The sequence below is a fragment of the Ptychodera flava genome, assembly GCF_041260155.1.
Source record: "Ptychodera flava strain L36383 chromosome 23 unlocalized genomic scaffold, AS_Pfla_20210202 Scaffold_23__1_contigs__length_28996876_pilon, whole genome shotgun sequence".
Classification (NCBI taxonomy): domain Eukaryota; kingdom Metazoa; phylum Hemichordata; class Enteropneusta; family Ptychoderidae; genus Ptychodera; species Ptychodera flava.
The window spans coordinates 9632603-9659674 of record NW_027248277.1 but is presented as its reverse complement, the minus strand read 5'-3'; the positions used below and the strand labels follow the sequence as shown (position 1 = coordinate 9659674).

At 38.4% G+C, this 27072-nt stretch overlaps 3 protein-coding genes across 3 annotated transcripts in view; all 3 read left to right on the top strand.

Moving 5' to 3' along the window:
* LOC139124215 (uncharacterized) overlaps window positions 1–1363 on the top strand; it is an 8397-nt gene extending 7034 nt beyond the window's left edge. Inside the window, exon 5 of the mRNA XM_070690350.1 lies at window positions 363–1363. The gene's annotated coding sequence lies outside the window, so the exon portion shown is untranslated. The remainder of the gene's footprint in view (window positions 1–362) is intronic.
* A 4678-nt stretch (window positions 1364–6041) lies between these two features.
* LOC139123917 (uncharacterized) lies at window positions 6042–11122 on the top strand. The gene is made up of 5 exons (XM_070690067.1): window positions 6042–6268; window positions 8399–8788; window positions 9248–9646; window positions 10248–10338; window positions 10826–11122. The coding sequence occupies exons 1-4, from the start codon at window positions 6142–6144 to the stop codon at window positions 10328–10330; spliced, it is 999 nt and encodes a 332-aa protein (XP_070546168.1). The 5' UTR covers window positions 6042–6141; the 3' UTR covers window positions 10331–10338; window positions 10826–11122.
* Window positions 11123–15556: 4434 nt separating this feature from the next.
* LOC139124210 (uncharacterized) lies at window positions 15557–24026 on the top strand. Its single transcript, XM_070690348.1, has 7 exons — window positions 15557–15613; window positions 17853–17934; window positions 18419–18792; window positions 20216–20620; window positions 20822–21217; window positions 21776–21865; window positions 22698–24026. The coding sequence occupies exons 4-6, from the start codon at window positions 20488–20490 to the stop codon at window positions 21856–21858; spliced, it is 612 nt and encodes a 203-aa protein (XP_070546449.1). The 5' UTR covers window positions 15557–15613; window positions 17853–17934; window positions 18419–18792; window positions 20216–20487; the 3' UTR covers window positions 21859–21865; window positions 22698–24026.
* Window positions 24027–27072: the final 3046 nt, after the last annotated feature.

Genomic DNA, 27072 nt, shown 5'->3' with positions numbered 1-27072 from the left:
CACATAACAGAAAATCTATACCTACAGGGTCTGACATCGTGTACGTGAACTGTCATCAGAGGGTAAACCGGTCATACTTGTACAAACGTATATAGAAAGTAACAATTAATTCTATTTTATCCTTTATGATTACTAATCATGAATCGATACAAATAACATTTTTAATCTCAATGCCTGGCGCGACACCAAGGGCTGAGACCTATATAATATTACAAATGTATATTCTAATTTTAGAAGATACATTACTTTTAATATACATATATATATATATATATATATATATATATATATATATATATATATATATATATGCAAGTATGTATCTATCATAACAGTAATTTTGAAATTGTTTCTAATTTCAGGCTACACCGCTGACTTTGCCTCCTTGACTACGAACCGAAATTCACTATGGACTTGTCTGCTTTTTTGGAAAAATGCAAATTAACCTTTAGTATTGATATCATTTCCCTACCCGTGTATCAATAATTGATGTTTCAATTTGCACACGAACCTATACTGACAGGTTGCTAACAACGTTAGATTTAAATAGCACCATGCACTATCATCATAACCACACGGTAGATGCTGTGCAGTGTGAGAATAAACCAAAAACGAAAAATAAAAATTATGCAGACCGATTCGTAAAAGCGAAGTGAAACCCACCCAAAGCATATTCTGCTTGTCCAATAAAATAGCGCCCTCACCCATTGACAGATTGTTGAACAGCAATTTTCAGAGCCTTCGCAGTACTTTCTCAAAATCAACTTCTATAAAAATATGCTGGGAACTTCTTTTAACTGAATATATACTTCCGTCGATCATTGGATATGAAATTCGATAATTGTACGTTTTCAAAATTTTAATCGGTTATGATACCCAAATGGTGTTTATGACGGTACTATGGATGACGTCATACAATATTGCAACTGGTTATTTGTATTTTTATTTGACAAATGACTCCGTACCCGAGACTCCAAAAGTTGAACACTTTTACTGTGGTCGGTGCGATCAAGCAAAAAAAGTCTAAATATTTTCTTTTGCAAGTGCTGACCGATTACGGACCTTCAAAGCCGTCTTAGCTATTAGCTAGTCTATGCAATACAACAGATTATGGACTGCTTTCATCACAGACCAGTTCAGTGTGTCTTTTATAACGCGATTGCACTGAAATGTGAATGTGTCTAACACTAGATACTAGATTCATTAACAAGGGTGCGACGGAGACTTGACGCCGAAAGATGACAATCTGATTAATTTATCGCTTGTTTCGACTAGGTATTCCACGAGTTTCTACTTGACCCTTAGAATCACATCAGTGTTATTTTATCAGACAGAGAAATAAAGATTGTTGTGTAAATTAAAATCGACGTTTCTACTCTGTTGTTCTATTTGTTGGATATTTTTTTACAAAGGCATACTAAAGGCAAGGTCAATTATTTCTTTGGCATTAAATTTATCGAATGGAGTCCAAAATAATGAGATCACTAAATGATATAAAATTGGACGTAAATTGGAAAACAGCAATGAGGAATATAAAGGTATTGCAATTTTAATCCATACACGATTTGTATTTGAAACTCTCGAATATTTGGCTTAAAGACCTGACCAATGTATCCCACTATAGCGAAGAAAATCCATAGTATTTTTTAAAATCCTTTCCTTCGCTGAAACAAACAAGTGATTTGGCCTGTGTAATAATTTATGACCGTAAACTTGTCTCCGTCCCTCTGTCTCTTCTTGCTAATATCTAGTATGTCTGTCAACAACTCTTTCTAAAATATTTTGCTCTCTCTCTCTCTCTCTCTCTCTCTCTCTCTCTCTCTCTCTCTCTCTGTACTCTGTTGTTATCATAATAATTTTCCTGTTTAACAATCCCTCTGTTTTGCTCGCATTCTTATATAATGTCAAATTTCTCTGTTCAACCTTTGGTGCATTACAGTCCTCGTAATATTATAATTCTCCTACTTCTACCTAGATTTACATGTACTTTTGTCCCATGTTCCACCCTGATCTCTATTTTACTTTCTTGGGCCAAATATTTGCTAACTATTATAGACAGAAGGGTTAATCGTACCGCTGGATGAAGTATTACAGTAAATCGTGTCTCTAGGGCAAGCGGAAGCTATCACAGCCATTCCTCTTTGTCAACAGGAAGCTTGCCCGTGATCCATAAGAGAAAAGTTGTCTGAGGGGCCTTTAATAAGAGCCTTTGACAGAGGATTAGAGGTAATACTCCCGTATTAAGTGCTTATAGGAAATTTCCCTTGAGAAGAGTCACCGTGTTTTGGGAGGAGACTGTCAGGCCAGAATTATGACTCTCATAAAGTCGTTGTTAAAAGAATGCAATGGCGATCAAAATTTGAACAGGTGCGGAGTATGCGACGGCGTTAGGCTTTAACAATGCTATACTCCATGACAACGATAAAGCAAAGTTCAACCTGAGCACGGGGTCAACGATCGCTAAAACGGTTCGAAGCGAATGTCATAAATTGCCAAAGTCTAAATCTTTCTTCAATGGGCTGCCTCAATACTTGGATTTGCCCGAACCTTTCGTGCACCACCCAAAAATTGAAAGAAAAAATTATTTGTGAATTTACAAGATGGAAGTGAAAGAGTTATCGCACGTGTCATTTTTTTTCCGTTTCAATACAAGCGACAATGCGGATAGTCAAATTAATGACTGTTAATATTAAGCAAGCAATCATCTATGAAAATGACAGTACACTGACTTGTTGATCATTATTCCTTATGCCACTCCTTTTGAAATTTTCATCCAATCATAGTGTGAATTTAATATCTGCACATTTTACAATATTTAAGACTGCTAGGAATCGACTGAGTCAGTAAACTTTCTGTTGTACCGCCAGTACACGTAGACTAGAACAAGTTTCTCGAATGTCCGGTAAGTATTTTGTCCAAAACGCAGAATTTTTCATATGAAGAGACATACATGTACTTTGTCAAGGAAGATATGTGCTGTACAAATTTGCGCAACGAAAACATCACGATACAGTATTTTGTCAAATTCGTTCCCACATCTGCTGCAGGCGTCCTCCATGACTTGCACATCTATCGTCCGTAGTGACTCGTAAAATATTTTGGATAAAGTTTGTACGAAATGTAGTGCTGCTGTGGTAGGTAAAAACATATTTCAGTTTAACCAAACTTATTCACATAGAACTAATCTTTACATTGCTTCATCTTTTTAAAGGGTTGAAGCAGAGTAAAATGAAGTTATTCGCTGTGACAGTCATTGTACTGAACTTCATCTGTGCGGTTTACGCAAGTAAGTGCAGTTTTAAAGTCATAATTCCTAAATTCACTTAATATTGTGAGGTACTCAATCCAAAAATCGGGGTATATGTGTATTTTTAATCTCGTTTTCTGTTTTGTACAATGCCACACAACGATACTCGGTATGGATAGTTTTCCTAAAATTAACTCTCTTATCTCTCCCGAAATAGGGGCTTCTCAGCTACACTAGAAAGGCAGACAATTTACCCATCTTAGGCATGGCTTTGGACACTCCATGAACAACTGCCCCATGGGACTGCCATACGAAGATTGACAACCTATTCAAATACTATTACAAAACAAAAGTTTGATGATAAAGCCACTGTTGATTTTTAGAAGTAATGACAAACAAAATATGAAAGCAACCCGAAAACCATTATGTAAAATTGCCAACAAAGAAGGCAGTCATATTTTAGCGCGCGAGTCTTCCATACTGCTCTACACGTGATGTAAAAGTCTCCTAATAACATTAGAGTTGATGTTGTCACTTTTGTGTTTACTTTCCTCGATCCCCTCGTATTTTCTCACTCATAAGCTCTTATAAAATTAGACGACAAAATTATTGAGAGCCTGTTAAAGTCAACGTAATGATGTTGCTATACTCATAGAGTTTTCATCCGATACAATTTTTTTCAGTCCCCCGCGTGTTCTGAAAGATGGCAGTTTCGATCGCCATATTGAAGGGATCTGTGTAGTAATGCATGTCGAAACTTGGGTTTTAGATATAGTGTATCAAAGTTTGGCATGTCGTTCGCTGTTGCTTATACCTTCATAATATATGACTATTGACTATGCACGAGCTAAGTTTATCATCTCTTGGCAAAATACGGGATTGTCCCCCTGGGCCATTGTACGTAATGATAACCCGCGTCTACGTCATCAATTTTGTGTGTCGAGTAGTTTTTGTGGCAATCTTTGATACGTTTGTCATACAAACTGCATGGCAGCCGATATTTCCGCGATCGATACTTGTTCTGGTAAGAAATTTAGTACTTCCACTTTGCTAATTTTCAGCATCTTGGTTTTGTATTCGCATAATTGGCAATGGCCTGAACTTTCGACGCACGAGAGTACTTTCATGCCGTAAACATGAAGTTTCAATTCAAGCGTCCTGGCAGCAAGCTGAACCTCTAAAAGTAGTGTCGTAAAATCAATATTCTCTTATATAGACAACGACGATGTAACCCAAACGATGAAAGAACAAAATGTAATGCTCACATATTGCAAAGGAAATTATTAAGTGAATAATTTTCGAAGGACGAACTCAAAGCTGGTCGCATTATTGCCGTGGGTTCCGTAAGCATTGCAACCCCGGTCGGGCACGGCCTGTCTGACCGACTTCTTGGGATTCAATCGACTTTAATCTCGAAAATAACGTGATCTGTGTGTGTTAAATTTCAAGGCGTATGCTAATTTTGAATATGGTATAACTTCGCGGAAGATACGTGAAAACAGAGAGATCTCTGGCATTTGCCGATGTACGCCAACGTGAGCGTCGTGTACTTCGCTTACGCGACAGACGACTAGAAATGATTTACAATTTGCCAAGCACGAAAAGAACAGTTTATCAAGGGCATATTGATATTATTCAAAAAATATTTAAGAGTTTGAACCCAGGATTAGTAATAACTCATTTTATTTAGCGACAAAAAACTAATTTTTGGCTTGTGCAATGTGATGAGTCATATTCTCTATCATTCAGCTCGGATGATACTCCAGACGTAATGAACGTGTATCCATCCTCGATAATGGAATAATATGGAATTATCTGAAAGGCAATCGTTGAGGTCAAATCTAGTTCGTCGTGATTATTCAAATATATGACAAACTACGCGAGCGATAAGTTGACTTGTCTGCATCTAAGGGGTGTCCATTGTTAATTTTTTCTGCCGTAAGATCCGCATAATTTTTGTATTAAAGTAGTCCGCGCCTTGAAAAGAAGACTTTAACTTTCGCTCAAACCTTTTTCAAGCATACTTTTAACCATTCTCTTTCAAAATCATGGAAAAAATCCAGGGTCACCGTCAAACGTCATATTTCAGATATGCTTTTTGTGCAATGATGCTTAAAGTTTAGTAGATTTTAAGACACTTCTCTAACAGCTAATTGTATACCACTAGTCCCAAGTGTTTTAATGCTTTAGCCAAGAATACATACAAAGTTGCGCCTTGAGAGACAATTCATAGATGGTAGTTGTCTGTTTTACGAATAACTAAAAAGGTTTGACTATGGCTGATATTGCAATACATACAATAAAATAAATGAAAAACAAAAAAGAGAAGTGTTGAATTTCAAAAGAAGGTTGCACGCTTCAGTACTGCTAAAACATGCTTATTATTATTGCTGAAGAAGAATTATATCTCGCAAGTGTTTATTATCAGATTATATTGTTTTCCTTCCAAGAAATCATTTCATTGAATCAAAATGCACAAATCCAACTTGAAATTTCAACTCAAGCATTATAGCAGCTCCCTGATTCTGTAAATGTTAATGTCAGCAAAGTAGTGGTGTATATTGATGCAGATATATTGTTACATGTTTACCTCAATCATCTTATGCAATATCCCTCCTATTTCAGCGGTTACTATCAACGGGAATAGCTTTGAGATTACAGCACCCACTGGTACTGTAACGTTCAACCGCCACACTGATACACTTATAACCTGCAAAGTTGCGTTGACGAATACTGGCACTCTAGTCACGCTGACTGGCGTAGAGCTGTTCTTATCACCGGGAAATGATCTGACAGGTGCGATATCTGAGTCGATATCCTTCACGGCCAATGCACCTATATCAGTACCTGCTGGTGCCGATGGTTCTGCTGCTGATAAGGGATTATCAACTGATATGACTGCCGCTGTGAAGGTTTCAGATGGTACAAAGTGTGCTGCCTACAATCATCTCTGCATAAAAGTATCTTGGGGTACAAAGGACACAAGTCAGTGTGTAACACCAATCGCTACTAATTGTGATTGTAAGTATTACATATTAGTAAAAACAGCTACAGAGATTCTCATCACTAGATTATGATTAATGTGTCGATTTTCCTGACAGGAAAGAATGTGTATAGAGAAGTAATATTCGTTTATATTTTAATATCTAATAAATTCATCATTTCTCGGGCCTTTTCACCCTTGCTAATTCTTTTAAACGTGATAGAGTTTAGCCTAATAATTTTTGAAATATTGATTCAAAACGAGGTTAGAGTTAAGCAATGACCCCACAGTCCTCACCATGGCCAAAATTTAGAACGCTATAAGCAGCGTATTTTTGATTAATATATGTGTAAAACATAAGATTAATACACGAGAAAACACTGTATTCGGTAAACAAATTAAAAATAGTGTCTATGTAAACAAATGTTTAAGTGGACTTCCCCGAAGCGCCATTTGTTGTGAGTGTGTATTTCTTAGTAAACGGCTGCTATAGACAATACCAGGTATCTTAGTTTTTAGCTCACGTGTTCACACACGTGAGCTAATGTCGTCGCGATGTCTGTCTGTCTGTGTGAGTGTGTGTCTGTGTGTCTGTCTGTTTACACGATAACTCAAACGCCTGAACAGATTCAAGTCAGATTTGGTAGAAAGGTACTGTATGTCAATTGCAAGAACTGATTAGATTTTGGTTGATGTGGCATTTTAATGACATTTTATGAAACACCTTTTTTCATGTAATGGTTTCCTATAGAGACAGTAATGAGAGTGTCAACAAATCAAGAAATACTGCACAAAATCTTATGAAACTTTTCACCAATGACAATCTCAGAACATTATAATGACACTATGAGTGTCATGTCAATTATCTGCTCATTTGCATATTTAATAAACTTTTTAATTAGTGATATAACTCCGAAATTCCTACACTAAATTTGATGATACCTGCTATAAATATTGATCTGATAGATATCTAATTGTACTGAGAAGCATTGAGCAGTGTCAAGCTAAGAAATAGCTCATTTGCATATTTAATGAAGTTTTGTAATTAGTCATATAATTCCGATACAACTGCGCCAAATGTGATGACATCTGCTGCTTATACTTATCCGACATATATCTAACCGTGTTGAGAAGCATTTAGTAGTGTGAAATTATTTAAGGATTCAGTTGCATATTTAACGAATTTTGAAAATTAGTGATATAACTCTGAAATTATGGCACCAAATTTGGTAAAACCAGGTACAGATATTGATCTGATCAATATGTAATTGTCGCTTTAAGCACTGTGTGGTGTCGAGTTAATGAGTAGCTCATTTTCATATTTAATAATTAGTGATATAACTCCAAAATAACTGCACCAAATGTGATGAAATCTGCTGCAGATACTGATCCGACAGATATCTAATTGTGGTGTAAAGCATTTAGTAGTGTAAACTTAATTGAGGGTTCATTTGCACATTTAAAGGAGTTTTGTAATTGTTGACATAACTCCGTAATTACAGCATTAAATTTGATGAAACGTGCTACAGTGATCTGATAGATATTTAATTGTGCCATGTGCTTCAAAGTAAGTAATGCATAATGGAACTGTCCCTAAGAAAACTGGATTTCAGAAAAAATGCTTGCTATGCATTGTCTTTATTGGTCTGATTGATCCAACGCTTATTATGTAACTCATATTAGCATGGCGACATTCAGCTCCGGATCCCTCCATAGCTTTCCTCTGATATTGATTACAGATATTTTAGAAATCAAAAATTAAAGACATGATAGTATGTTCAACTGTGCTGATCGCAGATGGAACAAAATTTTCAACATGGGCATAAGCTAGATTTGTTGTCTGAAGTAAAAAGAAAGTTTGAATAGCATTTCAATCATAATAATTTTGGAAGCCAACCAAAAGCTAATTATTACATATCTAATATCTGATATAACAGAGGAGGCCTTAAAATGTATTGTCTCCCTGCTACATCAAGCAATCAAAAGGGCCGATGCTATGTCCCTGTGTATTCACAAGGTTTCCTAGAATAGTGCAAAAGGGTACATTGCAAAAGAATAATAAAATGTACCACGGAAGCATATAGCAGGCTAGCAATGTAGGGAGATAATATTTGATGCTCAGAGGCAACCCTAAAAATGTGTTAATAAGGATATTGTCGTATTTTCAGTTATAGCTTTCAAGGCGGGTAGTTTTGAGATCACGTCACCGGCTACGTACACGTTCAACAGAGTCGTCGCAACAGCCATCACTTTCAAAGCTGGTTTTGTGAATGATCAAGCTACACCCACCACCGTAACTTCCACCAAACTGTACCTCTCTGACAAGGATGACCTGGACGCCACTGATGCTAAGGTTTCCGATGCGATAGACGTGAAAGATGGACCAGCCTCCGTGCCGGCTAATGCCAACGGAGAAACGACTGGAGTAACATCTGGCATGACCGCTAGTGTACAAATCTTGAAAGCAGATAATTGTGCACACTACGACAAACTCTGCATCAAAGTCGTGCCCGGCAACAGCGTCATATGCATTGCTTTAACGTCCAAAGATTGTTCAGGTAAATACATCAGAAACTAAGCCAAAACCCTACCGTCGAATCTTTCACAAAACTATATGTAGTTGCATCATACAATAAGTGCATCACTAGTTTCCAGCTGACTTGCAATTTCTGGCTTCCATCATGTGTGAGTATCCCCGAGTGCATAACGCAGTTCACAGCCAAAGATTGTTTTTCAAATAGAGTGATATTTAGTAAACAGTTTTCAAATACGAGGCACACACTTTACTTTGTGTTTCAGAATGAAGGAATACTGTCAGACCGTCATAAATACCATTCAACAGCGAAATCAATACACTGCTTTTACTAAATAAATTGATGCGATATATCATTGCTTCTCATTCGAATGTCTCCCTGGACCTCCATGCTATTTGTAGAAACACCATTTTTTCCACTACCATCACTGTCTTATATCACATGTGAAACCATAAACTGATGGCATCTCTAACTCGTTTTCAGCGATGGCTTTCAAAGATCGCACATTTACGATTACTGCACCGGCAACTTACAAACTCAATCGAACTAAAGCCACCACGCTGACCTTCAATGCCGCTTTAGTGAGCATCCAAGCCACCGAGGTGACCTTGACGTCTTACAAGTTATACCTCTCGGACAACACCGACCTGTCCGCCACTGGGGCGAAACTGTCCAAACCCATTGATGTGACCGATGCTCCGACAAAAGTACCTGCTAATGCTGATGGGTCTAGTGCAGACAAAGGATTGACCAATGGTATGACAGCAGCTGTGAAAATCGAGTCAGCAGATGACTGCAGCGCTTACAAATGGGCGTGTCTGAAAGCAGAACCTGGTCCTGCAACGGGGTGCGTTGATGTCACTGGTAAAACGGGCTGTACAGGTGAGTGCTTGCGTGTGTGCGTGTATGTATGTATGTATGTATGTATGTATGTATGTATGTATGTATGTATGTATGTATGTATGTATGTATGTATGTATGTATGTATGTATGTATGTATACGTAAATACGAATGGCTGAATGAATGAACGAATGAATGAACGAATGAATGAATAAATTATGGACAGATGAATGTATGGATTGATTGATGGATGGCGATGTAAAATTGGGTATAAGGGTATAACGAACAGATATAATATTAGTAGATTTACATTTTGGAAATAATTTTGGAAAGGTTTAACTTACATTGTAATATACGAGAAGATTGTGTTATTTGACAAGGTGCTTATGTAAATCCGATTATGCGAATGATAGACTGGAACAAACATCTTATCGTCAAATTTGCAAGGACGATAGAAGACAGTTTTATTCTTGAATATATTATTAGGTGAACCATCTTTAAATTAAACTTGAGTCTGTAATATGAAATAAATAGGTCAAGAAAAAAATATTGATCTCAAACAATTTTAAGATATTGTCATCCTTGATTTTTTCCGTTTATTGAAACCATTACTAGGCCAAATTTCATTCGATTTAATTTCAGATAGTGGAGGAGATTTTCAGAAACTGAGTTTATCTGCAGTCCTGTTGATTCTGGTGTCTATCATGTTACAGTCTATGGGATAACTAACAAGGTAAGACTCGGTCATTATCGATAACCAATCCTGAGGTGAATTGCCATTCATCTACAGCTACATGTTTCATCCAAGTTAAAATTTACAGGAATTTTATGCAATAATGATTAAAGTTTCATTAGTGCCATAGGTAGAATGTTCAAGTCAATTATCGAGAGAACATACAGTCAAGGTGAACATACAGTCAAGGTATGTCAGATAGGTAGTCAACAAATTATTAGTTTTCATCCTGCATGTGGTATTTGGAAAACGAAGGAAACTATGTTTTATGGCACGTATTATTTTCGAAATGATTGTAGGAAGATATAATATTTCAATATAGTCTCGCAGCATGTTGAAACATTTGACATTTACCGGTATCATATCCCGATGTGACATTTGATAAACGTTCCAGTTAAATCAAGATAGAGTATTTTGAGATTTGGCATTGACATTTGCTGCATATTTTGCAGAATTATCTTCATTATTGTGCGTTCTCATTTTTCAGGTAACAACACTGAAGGATGGCTACCCTTTGAAGAAGTTCTCAGTAGACGTATATATGGGACACCTTTGTCAGTAGAATTAATGTCGCAAATAATCATTTCTTTCAATTCAAAAGTTCTCAGCCATATTTTTGTTGGTAAATTTAGAACCAGGGATAATATTATATATAGGTATTTGTTTCTGCTTATTCACAGTAAGACCCAAGACGCTGACGTGATTGCCTCGACGTTACTTCACGTGGGTGAAAAATGACTTTGCTCCGATTTGCTTCCTCGATATACTTATGCAAGATGAAATTGAATATAACGTAGTAAAGCTTTCACATACTCCCTACAACATGAGAATATAATCGACTAATGCCGAACCAAACACCTGGCTTTCCATATCAAATGATGTAGGCGAATGTCGATCATTTGGTTGATTTATGTAATTGAAAATTATAGATCATTGATGAAAAGGACAGATCTAAATTTTCAAGCAAAAGTTGAAGTCTTTCAATTTCGAGGCGCAAACTACCTTAACAGCTCGAAACATTCATCATTCAAAATGCCTTCTTTCTCAGATTGGAACACTTATTGTTAGATTTCACAACAACCCTTTATAAAAATCCTAAGCAATTATTCACGACAACTCTATTTCAAAGTTTTGAACAAATATATAATTCTCTTTAGTATTTGACATTGGACTGCAACATGTATACGAACTTCTTAAATTTAATCAACCTTTACCGTTGATGATTTGGCATATATACCTTTGAAACCTGTATATTTTGTTCGTGTAATATGTTGCTATGACAATGACAGGTGTTTATGACGGTACTATGGATGACGTCATTCGATATTGGCAATGATTTTTGTTCTGACGATTGGCGAACGACTCCGTACCCGAGACATCATATATATTTTACAGTTATTGTAGGTTTTCATAAAAAATTAAAAAGTAACGCGTCATCTTTAGTTCTCATTGTCTGACAATTCTGAGACTTTAATGTCATAATGTGTCACATTTATGTTGACATTATTTGCTTAGCAGCAGTCGAGGGACAGTAAGATGGATTATAGTAAGCTATTGCGTCCCTCATTGTTTGGTTGCGTTGAAATGCAAATACTCATGTATCTGGTTGTATCAGATAATTTGTGAAGAGTTTGACACCGAAAGATTATAAGCTTACAATTTTATTGCTTGTAACAACTAGGTGTCGTACAAATTCCTGCTTAAAGGGGAAGTTCACCAAGGATGATTTTTACATATGTGGTAGCTCTGTGGTCATTTACCCAGGAAAAACTATTTTCACCCTTTATAACTCGCAAGATTTTTTACAAAAAACGATAAAACTAGTACAGGAAGTTGCCCATGTAATTTGAATCATGGGAAAAAAGCTCCAAGCTTGGAGCTTGCATAATGTGATATGGAAGGGACCATCTCCGGACGGGTATGGCCCCCACATTGTCCAATCACAGTAACACAGTAGTAAACAGCAACACACAATCTGACAGTGGACAGTTTATTATAAGTAAATAATCATTTACGCAAGGATACTCAGTATAAACAAAAGTTATGTAAATACGCACAGACTGGTTTAAGCATGGGTTGAGTGGACAATGCCATACCCATGGGAAAATGGTCCCTTCCACATGACATTATGCAAGCTCCAAGCTTGGCGCTTTTTCCCATTATTCAAATTACATGGGCAACTTCGTGTAACATTTCTATCGGTTTTCGTAAAAAATCTTTCGATTTATAAATGGCGAAATAGCTTTTCTGGGGTAAGTGACCACAAAGCTAGCACATATGTAAAAATTATCCTTGTGAACTTCCCCTTTAGCATTCAAAATCAAACAGAAAATAAAAGATTTCCTTATTAAATCTGACTGCTGTGTTTCCTTTGCTTTTATTGAATTCCTTGAATATCGTATTGCGCAAAGGAAGACAAAGTAGTTGAGAGACAAACAGACAGTCAGATAGGCAGAGAGATAGACAGACAGACAGATGAACGAAAATATTTGATGAGAGTGAGGCCGAAAAAAATCACTGCAATTAGGTAGAGCTTGTTTCAATGAACGAACAAATAGAAATCATTCATGTTAAAAAGAAACATGACTCCGCTTCTAAGTTTTAAGGCTTTTCAATACTCTCTCTCTCTCTCTCTCTCTCTCATAGCTCTCTCTCTCTCATAGTAAGCATAATCTTTCCTACTCAAGAAAGCTGTTTATCATAGAAAGGGCAAGTATAAAATAAGTAAAAATGCCCTGAGAAATACTGCTGTATGGTGATGTACCAGGGCAATGTTTCTGTGTTACTCTGTCCCTCTGCTTCATTTTCTCATCATGCGCTATCAAAATCGTCTCACATAAATATTGCAGATCTTCTGATTTTAACTTTGATAGCAGAATAAATTGAGTCAATTTGAATATCCAGCATTTTCGTCTTTTTGTCGAATCATAGATTTCTCGTAGATAAAACCCCCAAGAAAGTCTAGTAATTGTATGGCCGCCTACCGCTTTTGTATTAAACCATATTTAACTCAAACTCTTTCTTCAAAGCGGTGACACCATGTAACCTCCTCAAATGTTTCATAAATCGTTGGCGGCGCTATGTGGATGACATATGTACATGTATCTTGATTTCTTCTCTCTGAGTGTCTCCTAATATAATCTAACGATCTATGGTAACTACGATAGTCTTTGAACGATTTACTGAAAGACAGTTTTCGTTAAGAAGCAGTTAGGCCACTATCCTCTTTTAGGGAACAGTCATTATTTAAAGCCGTGGGGGCGGCGGAGGAATTTAAATTTCATCGGAAACTCAGAAATTTCGGGTAAAACCCCCTGCCAACATGATGAATTTAAGTACCCCCTCTCTAATTTTGACTGACCCCCCCCACTTGCAAAAGTTAAATACCAATACATATACTTGTACAATTTACAAAAATACAGCAATAGTTAGACCTTTTCAAATCCTGATGTACCCTACTAGATTATCATTGGTTATCTCAAAGAGGGACAACAAAATACAGATATAAAAGCTCATGATATAACCAGTATCCAACCGTATAGTATTGATATTTGGAAAGGTATCATGACAGGGTTTTCACTAAGGTAACTGACAGCATGGACAGAATTTCAAAGCACAATGGGAGAACACGCGAGAGGCTGAGAGGGAAAGTGTCAGAGGGCGCTGTCTCCTATCTTGCATTGAAAATTTTGAGAAATTGATGTGTGTAATGGTAGCAATCGGAGAGGTGTTCGGATTGATTTTACACTCGGTAATACTGTTTGAAAATAGCATTGAGCACTGATATTTTTATTACATTTTTTGCATGATCAGTGTTTAAGCCACAAAATTCAACAACCAAACAATGACAGTACATTTTGTGAAAACAGTTCTCAGTTTGCCAGAGATTGAGGACCAAAGAATATCGAGAATGGAAAATCTGTGACCTTCTTGTGTCATTTCTCCTGCTACCAGCTTCTAATGAAAAAACCTGAATACAATATGGTAAGTTGTCGAAATGGTTATTGAACTGAGGTCAATTAAAATAAATTTCTGTGAAAATGAAAGATGAATTCATAACAGTTCAGTTTTGTCCAAGATCCTGTGAAAATTTTGAGAAATTGATGTGTGTTATGTTACAGTTTGGTGCAATTTGAGAGGGTGTTTTCAATTTGTCTTTTCCACTAGTAAAACTGTTAGAACATCCCAAGATGGGAGAGCACGAGAATCGAAAATTTTAAGAAAATGATGTATGCAATGGTGTAATCTGAGAGTCGTTTCAATTTATTTCGCACAAAAAATTGAGTAACCCCCATCTACTTCCTCTCCACATTTTGAGTACCCCCTGATGTTTTCAATGTTTTGAGTGACCCCTCACATTCTTCCGACCCCCCAGGCCGTAAATAATGACGGCTCCCTTATACCTATCCCCACACAGCCATTAGCCCCTCTCAATTTTCCATTGACGTCGCTACTTCTACCGTCATCTCTTTAGTCCAGTATCTGGCCTGGGCGGGCACTGCTTACACATTGTATTCAAGCGGTTTGCAAAGTAGAGCTGCCTCGAGAGGAAGTTACAGCTAGCCTATGTAACTCTCAACAGGAAGTTTGCCCTCGACAACAACGGTGAAATGCAACAATGAATCCTTTATCAATGGCTGGGTGGTTCTAAAGGTAAACAAACAATAAATCAACTTTTTTTCACTGTACCATTCTACGCAAATGCTGAGCGCCGACTAAAATTACAAAATTAGACATGAATCTATGGTACAGGTAAATTATTGGAGAGCAGAGCGTTTTAAAAGGTGCATGGTCTGCACCTGTAAACGTCTAAAAAGATTTAATAATGGTAATGCATAAAAAGGGTTTCAGGTAACGTTTGCCGGCTGGCAAATTCGTCCATCATCAGGAAAAAAGTAGTATGCAATAAAGACAGAGCAGATAAGGATAAAGAAAATATTAGAAGCATAACTCTTAAATACTGACGGGTGTTCTACATTCCGTATTACACTACATATCTGGCGCCAGATCTTCTTGAAATTTAATTCTAGATAAAGCGCTCCGTGTGACAGTGTTCTTGGCAGATTAAATATGGCCGTAAATATGGGCAGGTATAGTCAAAAAATGTGAAAGGGGTAGTATCCAATCGTATGAATTGTCGATTTGGCCTCGCCCACTTCTTCAACTCTTTATGCAAATGCTACTCATGACATTAGACAATATATAAGACATGTGGCACACTTGGCTTTAAGTTAGTGTGAAGTGGACTTAGACCAAACAGAATCCACGGAGCACGGTAAGTCTCTCTTTTTTCACTGGTTTTTCTGTGGAGAACCTCGTTTAAAGTATTTTTTGTTTTCGTTGTTAGCTCTGAGCGTCATCCGATATAAAGCACGTGGTATTGGTAATGGACAAGTATTTATGTAGCTCAAACGCACTAACGACTTTCGCACGAAAAATATATAGTAGGACGGAGCTAGGTCCTCGGAAATTTAGCATAGTAGCAATTTCTATTCCACACTGCTACTTAAATCTGAGGGGTATAGTAAAGCACTGACATATTTACCGCTAACCCTATACGTTAGTAAATTGAGACATCAGGAAGTGCCTTGCAAGTCACAAGTTAGATTTAAATTATTTTCTAAACTTATTTCTCTGAACAATCATAACAGAATGTTACCAAGCCAATCTGTAATTGCTTTGTTTTGTTCGACGGCTTTACTTCAACATACGCATCCGCCAGGAAAATATATCATACAGGCACACTCCATTCAATCTCTCTCAGAGGCCGCCGCTTAGAAGGTATTTAAATTTTGAAGGTACAAGAGAGAAAAATTACCTAAAATTTACCGATATTTGAATTCCAAGTGGCACACTCTCTGGGGAAATACCTTTGGGATTTAAAACTTAGACGGTGACAATTTCTTTTGCTAAACCGAGGAGCGTTCTACCAGAAGTTATTTTCTATATTTTATGATCTTAAATTGTAGTTACGAGGCCGCGCTTTTCGGTATCCTGATAACATATTTAGTCCAAAAATGACAGATCAGTTAACCTTTACTTACAGCTCGCGCAGTGAGCGCCAAAGGCGGCTGCAAGCGGCTCGCTGATACGCATGCTTCAGTACAGAACGATAAGAATAAAATTATTGACGGCATGGCGCCGCCATTATAAAAATTGTCATCGACTTAGTTTTAAATGCCCAGGTATCCCCACCTATAGAATTAACACAAAGTGTGTGGCCATTCTGAATTTCAAATATCGGCGTAGGTAATTCGTTTCCTGGGACCTACAAAATTTGTGAATATCTCTTGAGCGGCGGCCCTGAGGACAGATTGAAAGGAGCGCACGTCAAATGCATCAGCGATCACCTGTTCGATTGTAATCCAAAGATTCTTATGATTACGTCATCGAACGTCACGGCCTAGCTTCAAAAGTTTTACTTGGAGCAAAATTGCAAGCAATAGCGTTATAGTTGCTACTAAATCAACTGACAAAATTGAAAATGGATTAAAAAGCGTGTGTATTTGTCGTGTGGAATAAAGCATATCACACCGTTCGATAGCATCCAGCCGTGTGCGCTTGCAGCCGTCTTGTGTCAAAGCGTCACCTCTGTGGAGTATCTTAAAAATATTTTCATTCCAAACCTATCTACTATGAACAGTGAACTGTCACTTTAGTGAAATTTCACAGATGTGCGAGCTTATTTGCTCAGCATAGTGTTATATCATATTATATGGAAGTGTAATGACGATATCGATCACGGTGAATTGATATATTGTTAGTAGACCTGCTGTATTGGCAACTAGCTACATTTGCATTGCATAATGCTGAAATATTTCCTGAACGACACACTTACTTTTCAAATGGGAAATTTGTGACACATATCACGCAATCAAAAATTATAACGTTAGTAAAGTCTGAGCAATGCACTGTCACAAATGTTGGCGTGTGAAATCAACATTCTGTAAATAGTAATATTTAAGGAAGTATGCGCCTCGAAAGTGAAAGACTTAAACCTTTGCTCAAACTTTCCTTGATGAATATTTGAACCATTCTCTTTCAAAATCAAAAATAAAATTATGGGGTCACCCTTCAAATTTTATACTAAAACAAATAACCCAAGATATACGGAGTTTTGAAATTCAAAATGGCCGCATCCCTCTGTTAACTCTATGGGGAAGCGTAACATTTTCGTTTTCGATTTTCGAAAAACCAAGACGGTGAAAGTTTTTTTATGCCAAGAGCTTTAAGATGAGCCCCATAAGTGGTAGATCAGAAAGAATTGTAAAAGTTAGAGTTCGAATATCTGTCCCGAGGTGCATTCTTCCTTCATGTAGGAGTAGTATCTTTCCCGTCATACCCCTTCAAAGATATTAGCAAAACCAAAATTGAAGACCATTCTGCGATTTAAACAGCAGTGGGTTACTATCTTAACAATCTACGAAGCTTAATATCTGGCACTTAGTTTATTAAGGATTTTCTAACTAAATTGCTGATATTGTTGATCACGTGATGTCATTCTTCATTTACAGAGACGAGATACTGCGGGAACATGGAGGCATTTGCAGCCGTATTGATTATTCTCAGCGTCCGTGTATTCAGTTTATGGAGGTGGTAAGTATCAATATACTAAGATAACGAGCTTTTTTCGAAAATGGAACTTTCCAGATTACCTGTACTACAAGGTTTTTCTATTTCTACTTCATCTTAATATAAATACAGTTTAAACTCAAAACGACTACCATTCTGTTTTTTAAGGTAGTGAAAATTGTTGAGACAATAAGAGAGAAAACGTTATTTCTTTTACAGTTTCGAATAAGTCCTACAAAGAGTAGACCGGCCATAGCCTTAAAAGTGTGATAAATCAAATATTTTTTCCAAAATGTGCTTTCATCTAGTGTGTACATTTTTGGAGAGAGTAGCTGTAATGAATGATACCATCAGGCAAATTTATTATTTCTGTAGACAATTTAATATTTGTCACATTTTCCATTTAAAAATGTGAATCGCTACAAGCATTGCTTCTTTTGTGCATACAAGTACAATATGCTCTATCTGGGACTCACTTCTGGTCGAAATCAATCCTTCTTTGCTTCAGCGATTAGCATTGTAGACGGAAGCTTTGAAATTACTAAACCCACCGGATCGATCACCTTTAACCGGCACCAAGATACATCGATAGAATTCAAGGTCGGTTTGGTAAACGGTGATGACACAGAAGAAAATCTCAACTCAATTAAGGTTTACTTTTCCGACGGTAGCTCCACAGAATCTGACCTGATAGATACGACCGGAGCTCCGGCAAAAGTACCCGGCAGTGCCGATGGTTCAGATGGTAATGGCTTGGCGAAAGATGTCAAGCTGATGTGAAAATTCTTGACGGCACAAAGTGCCCTTCCTTCACGAAACTCTGCCTAAAGGTTGATCCAAATGACGACACTGAATGCATAGATGCTACTGTTAATTGCGATGGTAAGTGTTCGATGTATTCTATTAATGCTGCACATTCTGTTATTATACTTACATTAGGGAGAATCCCAGATCGTGGTTCAATGTTATTGAAACAACTGTGTCATGCAGTTCCTCAATTCTTCTGCTACACTTCCAGTCACTTTGACAGCGTTTTTCAGCCTGCCTTATGGTTTCTTAAAAGAAAATCAGTTTGTTTCTGTAAGTATCTGAGGTTACGTCTGTCCAAATAAAAATTTGAAGGGAATGAAATTTTATTTATTTATATATTTATTTATTTATTTATTTATTTATTTATTATTTATTTACTGTTTGGTTTACAGTTACGTATATGTACTATATATGTGTTCAATTTTTTTTCATTTTATTGAATTCTTTCTTTTGGTTTGATTATTTTATTGCCTCTTTAGATACTGTATGTTCAGACTAATGATATCAAAACTCTCTTATTATTCTTCTGCTTTAAATTCACTTCGCGACAAACCACCGATATAACGATAAAGTTCGAAAATAGCACAAGCAAAACTCAGGTAACTTATTTATCGTCAGTTGACTACGCCAATTGGTCAGATGACCTTGCACCAATTTGGATTTACACAATCATTAAAATCTTTTTATTTGCATAAAATTTGACCAATAAAATAAAATTTCACATACATTTAGGTCCAAATGCGTACATGCTGTATACCAAATTTCAAAGTTCTGTCGTTAGTGAGGAGAGGATTTTTGACTGAGTGATCACATTATCGATTATCCTGTTTGGCTTTTGTTTAAATCGACTCGGACCAGCATGTGACCAAATTTTTTCCGAAACTTTTGCAACGACTTTGAAAACGTTTGACCTACTTTCGCGTATCTAAGCACTTCAACAGGTACAAATCTGGTACTTGGTCGAATACCCATTTTATTGGGGCGTTAAATTTAATCAAAGAGTGTTTTACCTTATTAATTATGCATATATGTAACCCTTGGCTAACTAAAAACGTCAAGAGCTGTAAATTGTGTTTTATATTGAACAATATGGGAACGAACACCATGTCTCGAAGACGGTTTACAACTGCTTTGCAGCTGCAATTTCATTATTGCTTTTGTAAATGTTCTTCTCACCTTTAACCTTGGGATAAATTTTGACTCAGTGTGCAGGTGTACAATTACAAAAACTTCATTTCCGTGAAAGTTAAAATTATTTCCTTAAATATTCTCTACAAAACAGGATAACGCTATATTGTTTATAATAAACGCGCTATCAAAAAGAGTGATGTTCTGTCGTACACATGTATGAGCTAAGGGGAAAGGGCATATTTGATAGATATTATATACTCACACAAAACAATAGATAAATGTCACGTCTTAAATCGTACGATTTTCGCAATATTCTGCTTCAAATAATCGATAACCCTTTCTTAACATGGTCTTTCATCTCCAGCGTTAGTTTTCAAATTGGATACAATTGCTGTGACAGCCCCGACAACGTACAAGCTGAACCGAGTTCAAGCGACCACGCTGACGCTCAGTGCCGGCCTGTTCAACGCTGACGCAACAGAGACAACAATAACATCGTACAAGTTGTATCTGTCCGACAAAGAAGACTTGTCTGACAGTGGAACCAAAAAGTCTGCCGCCATCGACGTCACTGATGCCCCAACCAAAGTTCCCGCAAATGCTGATGGCACCGCTAATAAAGGACTGACTACTGGTATGTCGTCTGCTGTGAAAATCGAGTCACAAACTGACTGCAGTGCCTACAACAAGCTCTGCCTGAAAGTTGAATATGCTTCTAATTCTGCAACAGGCTGTTCTGATATAACTGGCAAAACGGACTGTACTTTGTGTAAGTAACAATTGTAAATATACCATAATAGAGTAGAAATAATATAAAACATTTATAACTTTGTAGATAAGTTAACTGTGGGAAATTGATTTCAATTTTAGGCAATATAATTGAGGAACTATGGGTTACGGAGAAGCTGGCTTAATTTGATGAGCGTTTATAACAATGTAATCTGTTTCTTTTCTTTCCTTTAATTTACAGCCATGGATCTAAAAACTGGTTCATTTTCAATAACGGGACCAGCAACCTATAAGCTGAATACAGATACAGCAACCACACTAACCTTCAGTGCTGCTTTCCTGAACATCGGAGCTTCTGAGGTGGCCTTGACGTCTTACAAGTTGCACCTCTCGGACAACACCGACCTGTCCGCCACTGGGGCCAAGGTGTCTGAAGCCATTGACGTCACTGGTGCTCCGGACAAAGTACCTGCCGGTGCCGATGGGACAGCTGATAAAGGACTTACCACTGGTATGACATCTGCTGTGAAAATCGAGTCAGCAGAAGACTGCAGTGCCTACAAGTGGACATGTCTCAAAGTAGAACCAGGTCCTCTGTCAGATTGCATCGATGTCAGTGACAACATAGATTGTAAAGGTTAGTGTCTTTAACAAGGGAGAGCAGGCAGATTAACAACGTTTTTACAAAATACAGCATGATGGTGTTTACACTGACAATATCTCTTAGGGAATCGGATCAAACGAAATATACCTCAACTTGCTGTTATTTATAACCGATTTGATGGTTTCAAAATTTATTATTTCAGCTGATTCTGATTGGATGTCAGTGCAATTGAGTGGACAAATTTATTAATTGATTGGTGAATAGAATGATCAATTAATAGATGGATGGATGGATGGATGGATGGATGGATGAAAGGGCAGATTGATTGATGAATGCATGAAAGGAAAGCACAAAATAACGAAGATGAATGGAGATTGATGGTTAGGTGGCAGTCTGGATGGGTAGATGCATAAGCAGATGGATAACGAAATAGTCTCCAGTCAATAGAGTGCATATGGCTTGATGGATACGTGCATATACCGTCCATGTTGGATGGGGTTATATAGTTAAAGAAGAACTTGTCATTCCATGTTTATTTCCATGTGTGTGAATCCAGTGTTAATTTTACATATTTCTTTAATTGCGTTCTAGACAGCGGAGCAGAAATAGCGAAACTGAGTTTGTTTGCAGTTGTGTTGATTTTGACGTCTATCTTTTTACCATTTCAACAATAATTCAAAGGTAAGACTCAATCATATATTGGCTACTATAATTGTTTATAAGGTCATTATTATCCTCTACTTTTTGTCACTTGTGTCTGTGTATCTCACGAGGAGGGGCAATCACATGCTCCACAGTCGTCTTGAAAGAAGTGTTCTGTCCATTTTAAGGACCTTCCACTTCAATGCAATTATCAGATAAGCGGTCAACATATTGTTTATACGGTGTCTTCAATTGGGTTCGAACCCACAACATACGGCATCCAGTCACCTAGCGGAGAAGCAACAGACAGAACCGCTCGGCCAAATCCCCACTCTCAAAAAAGAGTGGTTCAATAACCGGGCTAAGTTGTTACATTTTTCTGACTGCGACCTCTCCACACGTTGTAAAGTTCATGAAGCACTCACGCTCGCACACTCAACTATCACACATCGCACACAAACTTTATCGAAGCAATGAATACATCGCTTAAACAAACGATGCAGAATTTTAAAATCGTGTATTACAGATTGCATAACTACTTTCATAGTTCAAGTTACATTTTGTAAGAAATATAGGAGACAGATATTTTGAGATGGTGGCCTTGTAGTATGTCCGCAAAACTGTATGGGTTGTTATTAAGAATGCATATTTACTAAAGTTGCTAAAGTTTCAATCTCTGAAGTCAAGAAAATCTTTTGTTTTTGAAGGGTTTCTCACACATTTATTACGTCTGGAACTGCTGTAGTAGATAAGAAATTGAGAAATGTGCCTATTTAGCAGTTTGACAGAGTTGTAAATGTTTTGGCATTCACAACATTTGTGTGTTTGTAGAGCTGCAAACTATCTTCACTATTTATGTTCTAAATTTTAGGTAACAACTCTATATGGTGATAGCTATCCTTTGGAAGACGGAAGATAATCTAGTTAATGGGACACCATGTCATTAGTATCGATTGCTCCACAATTTCACTTTCTCTCTCAATTGAAAAGTTGTATACGTAATCATATCATTTAAACACCTAAAAGTTTTCTCGTAATCCCCACATCGTGAAAACATAAATGACTTGGACTTCAATCCATATCGAAATAGAATGCGCATTTTTCGATAAACCCGGAAAACTGGAGTTTTTGCTGTATTTTCTAACTATAGTTTTCCAGGTTTATCGAAAAATACACATTTCTATTTTGTTTTTGGGAGGTCAATTCTTTTGGCAATCAAATGAGTTTTTCGGATATTGATCCTTTTGCATTAGCATCTCTTCCACCGTAAATAGGAGATATTTGAGTCTATCCGCCATTGATTCACGTCCTAGGAGGCAAAACACCAACTCACCAACTTAACAACTTTATTCACTGAACCTTATGCAAACAATCCCCATCATATTATTCCCTGAATATTAAATCCCTCGCAAAAAGTGGTCCTTACACCGTTTCACAGACAAACCTACTTTTACTTCCCTAGTATTCTTTATGAGAACTCCAATTTTACAAAAGTACTTAACAGTTTGATGCAATTAACTTGCTAATTAGCAAGACGAATAAAGAGACAACTTTCAAATTAGAGAGAACAACCACCGTAAGACCTATGACGTTTGTAAATTTCATCAATTTAATCATTATCATTTATGGTTTGACTTGATGTGACTTTTTATGATTCGATTTTGTACTTTCAATACTTTTATATTTTATTCATATAACATGTTGCTGGGACAATCACACGTGTTTATGACGGTACTATGGATGACGTCATTCAATATTGGCAATGGTTGATCTTCTGACGATTGGCGAACGACTCCGTACCTGAGACTCCTCAGATTGTAAGAGTTTAGGAAAATGATACATTTAACTGACAAAATACCAGTAAATTACATTTAAAATCAATGCGTTTAAAACTCACTGACTGCAGTAGTACAAGATCTGTGTTCTGTAAAATCACTTGCTTAGCAACACTTAAGGGATAGCATTTTGCGTTTAATACTATGCGTCCCTGATTGTATTGTTGCGTTGAAACGCAAATGTCCTTCAACTAGTTGTATAAGATGATTTATTAAGGAGAGTTCACTGCGATTTGAAACCGAAAGATGACTGGTCGGCTATTGCCTGTATCGACTAGGTTTCATACAAATTCCCTGTAAAGCATTCACGGTCAATCATTGTCAACTAGATTAAACACTGAGGGAAATAAAGTTTGTTAATGTTACTCGAGCGTTTTCTCTAGTTTTATTGCATTGCATGAGTATTTCCTGAGAGAGAGAGAGAGAAGAGAGAGAGAGAGAGAGAGAGAGAGAGAGAGAGAGAGAGAGAGACAGACAGACAGACAGACAGACAGACAGACAGACAGACAGAAGATAGACAGAAGGACAGACAGACAGACAGACAGGACAGCGGGGGCAGGCGAGAGGGTAAGGGAGGGCTAGAGAGAGAGGACGAGGGGAACAAACATTCACGATGGAGAAGGAGTGAGGGGAGAAGTATAGACTTAAATGTTATAGTTAGTGATCTACCTGCCAAGTAGCATAGGGAAGGATGGGTCTGGAACACTTTCATTAAGAAGTCTCAATTTTGAATATTAAGCCATTCAATGCCATGTGGGATCGTAAGTAGAGGAGGGTCCAGACCCTCCCTTACCCCAAGCCCTTGCAGAGCAGTCTGCTCTTTCCAATTAAACATCCGGCGGATAATGGGTCACCAAAAGTACAGCTCTTAGGAAAGGAAAAGGCACCTGCCGGTGGCTTAAATGGAGCTATACAGAACTCTGCGGCCGGCTAAGAATGCATGGCACAGTTTTGTAAATTTCGTTCAAACAACTCAGGCAAGAAATGTGGACAAAGCCTTGCTATGTGTGTGGTAATCAGGTGACAAACATTTACCTCTCTGTGCGGTTTTGGTTACAAAAGTGAGGTGTCTAAAGTATGGCACAGCAGAGTGATGTTGGAAGAAACAAAGGGTATTTGGAAAGGAATACACCCTGTTGATTTGTGGAGGCAATTGGGAAATCTTTAGAGAAAACTGCAACTAATGGATTATTTTAGAGAGAACTGCTAAGCAGGTATTGAACAACCATTTAGAGGCTACTCACTCATCAGGTTGGCCCTCCCACAGCCCATTACTCCGCGATCTCTCTTCGATGAAGAGATGATTAATGGAGATGGTCTTGACTTCCACCACTCACATCATGTGGTTAAGAACTACCCACGGAGCTGGTAGATGGACAGGTGCAAAACTTCCGCGTATGCTGCCTCCATGAGGGCCTGTCGGAGACCCATGAGTCTGGGTGCCAGGGGATCGGGAAGACGGCTGTGAGGCCGAGATCCCAGAAGAGAGCAAAAACAAGCTTGCCTTCAAGAAACCACCAGAAGCAGCTCTCCACCCCTTTGATATCTGTGCCGACTTCGAGGCCCTGATCACTAAGATTGAGGGCCCCGAGTTAAATCCCATAGCTAGTAACACCAAGACAATCCCGCATCACAAGCCATGTAGCTATTGCTACGTGGTCGTGCACTTCAACGAGCTCTGTTGAGTACAGATGGCTCAACTTGAAAGAGCATTTCCTCAGAGCTGTCCAAGAAGAGGAGCACAGGATCACAGCATTCCTGGCTGCCCTCGAAGCCCTGCGGATGGCCCCAAAGGACTGATCTACCACAACCTGCCACATATGCCAGAAGCCCCTCGACAGAGACTTTGTCCGAAATAACTGTCACATCACGGGGCAGTACCCTGGCAGGAACCAAAACACTTGCAACCTAGCTCTGCGTATTAGCCCAAAAACCAAGACCATACCTGTCATATGCCTCAGCCTGAAGGGCTCAGATTCACATCTCCTAATACAGGCTACCTCGAAACTAGAAGGCAAGTTCACCTGCATCTCTAGTAACACAGAAAAATACATCTCCTCTTCCCTTGTGTAGCTTTGCTTCATCAATAGCGCCGAGTTTCTGTTGACCTCCCTAGACAAAACAGTGGCGGCCAATCCACCCGAGGGCTTCCACCTCCACATTACAGCGGAATATGAGCCTGCAAAGAGTGGCAGGCCCTATGAGGACAAGGATGGCAGGGAGTGCTTTGCTGAGCCCCAGCTTACACCAAAGGAGGCCTTCTGGAACAAGCTTTCAGAATCAGGCATGGAAGAAAGTGACCATGCCCTCACGATAGAAGTCTGGGAGATCTTCTGCTGCTGCTTCACCCTGGGGGCTACCATGGACCTGTATGACCGCAAAGACATCCTCCTACTGGCAGATGTGTTCGCCAGCTTCAGGAAGACAAGTCTGCAACAGTATGGCCTTGACTGGCCCAACTACTACATCATTCAGCTCCAGTCTCTCCGGGGACATGCTGCTTAAAAAACAGGTATCATGCTAGATCTGCTCACTGACTACAACCATTTCAGTCGAGAAAGGCCTCTGAGGAGGCATTTCCATGGTGCAAAAAGATACATGTAGGCCGACCACCCAATGATGGAGGGCTACAACCCTGCCGAACAGCAACAACCTCTAGCTAGACGCCAACAACCTCTACGGCTGGGCGATGATCAGTCACTGCCTACAGGAGACTTCCAATGGATGGATGACAGTGAATGTATGATTGCAACCTACCTAATGGGCGGACCCGAAGGCTACTTCCTCAAGGTGGACCTCGAGCACCCTGTCAAGCTGCACGAGCGTATGGTGGTTATGGATAAGAGACTTTGGATGAACTGACCTGAAGGCTATTACTACTCAGAGCTCTGCCACCATCTCTACACGAACACTAAGTCCCTCCTCGTTGAGGTCCAGACAGAGGAAATCTACCAAGAAATGGTCAGGTGCCAGGCTCTCTATGACACCGTCAAAACTACCCACAAGAGCACTTCCTCCGTAGCCAAGAGAACCAGAAGGTGCAGTGCGAGATGAAGATCATTAAGAAGGCCAAGGGTGTGAAAAATAGTGCTGGTGTGGTTCAACTGCCATGAGCAGTTCAAAGAAGCCCTCTTTGACGGGAGGACCTTTTCCAAGGCATGGACGTGCGTCATCGGCCATTGCATCTTTGGGCAGCACCTAAAGAAGGTCTCTCCTCTTTGACAGCACGAGCTGGACCACCAAAAATGGGTTGGACACCCTTATCCATGGCCATGAGAATGATGTCAAAGTGGTTTGCCCCGAAAAGGTGGGTCAGACCCCGAGGAGCAGGAGGTGGAAGATGAGTGGACTTTGCCTATTTAAATTTTCGTTTAACAGCCAGGCTGCTACCGTCACCTCACACAACTGACT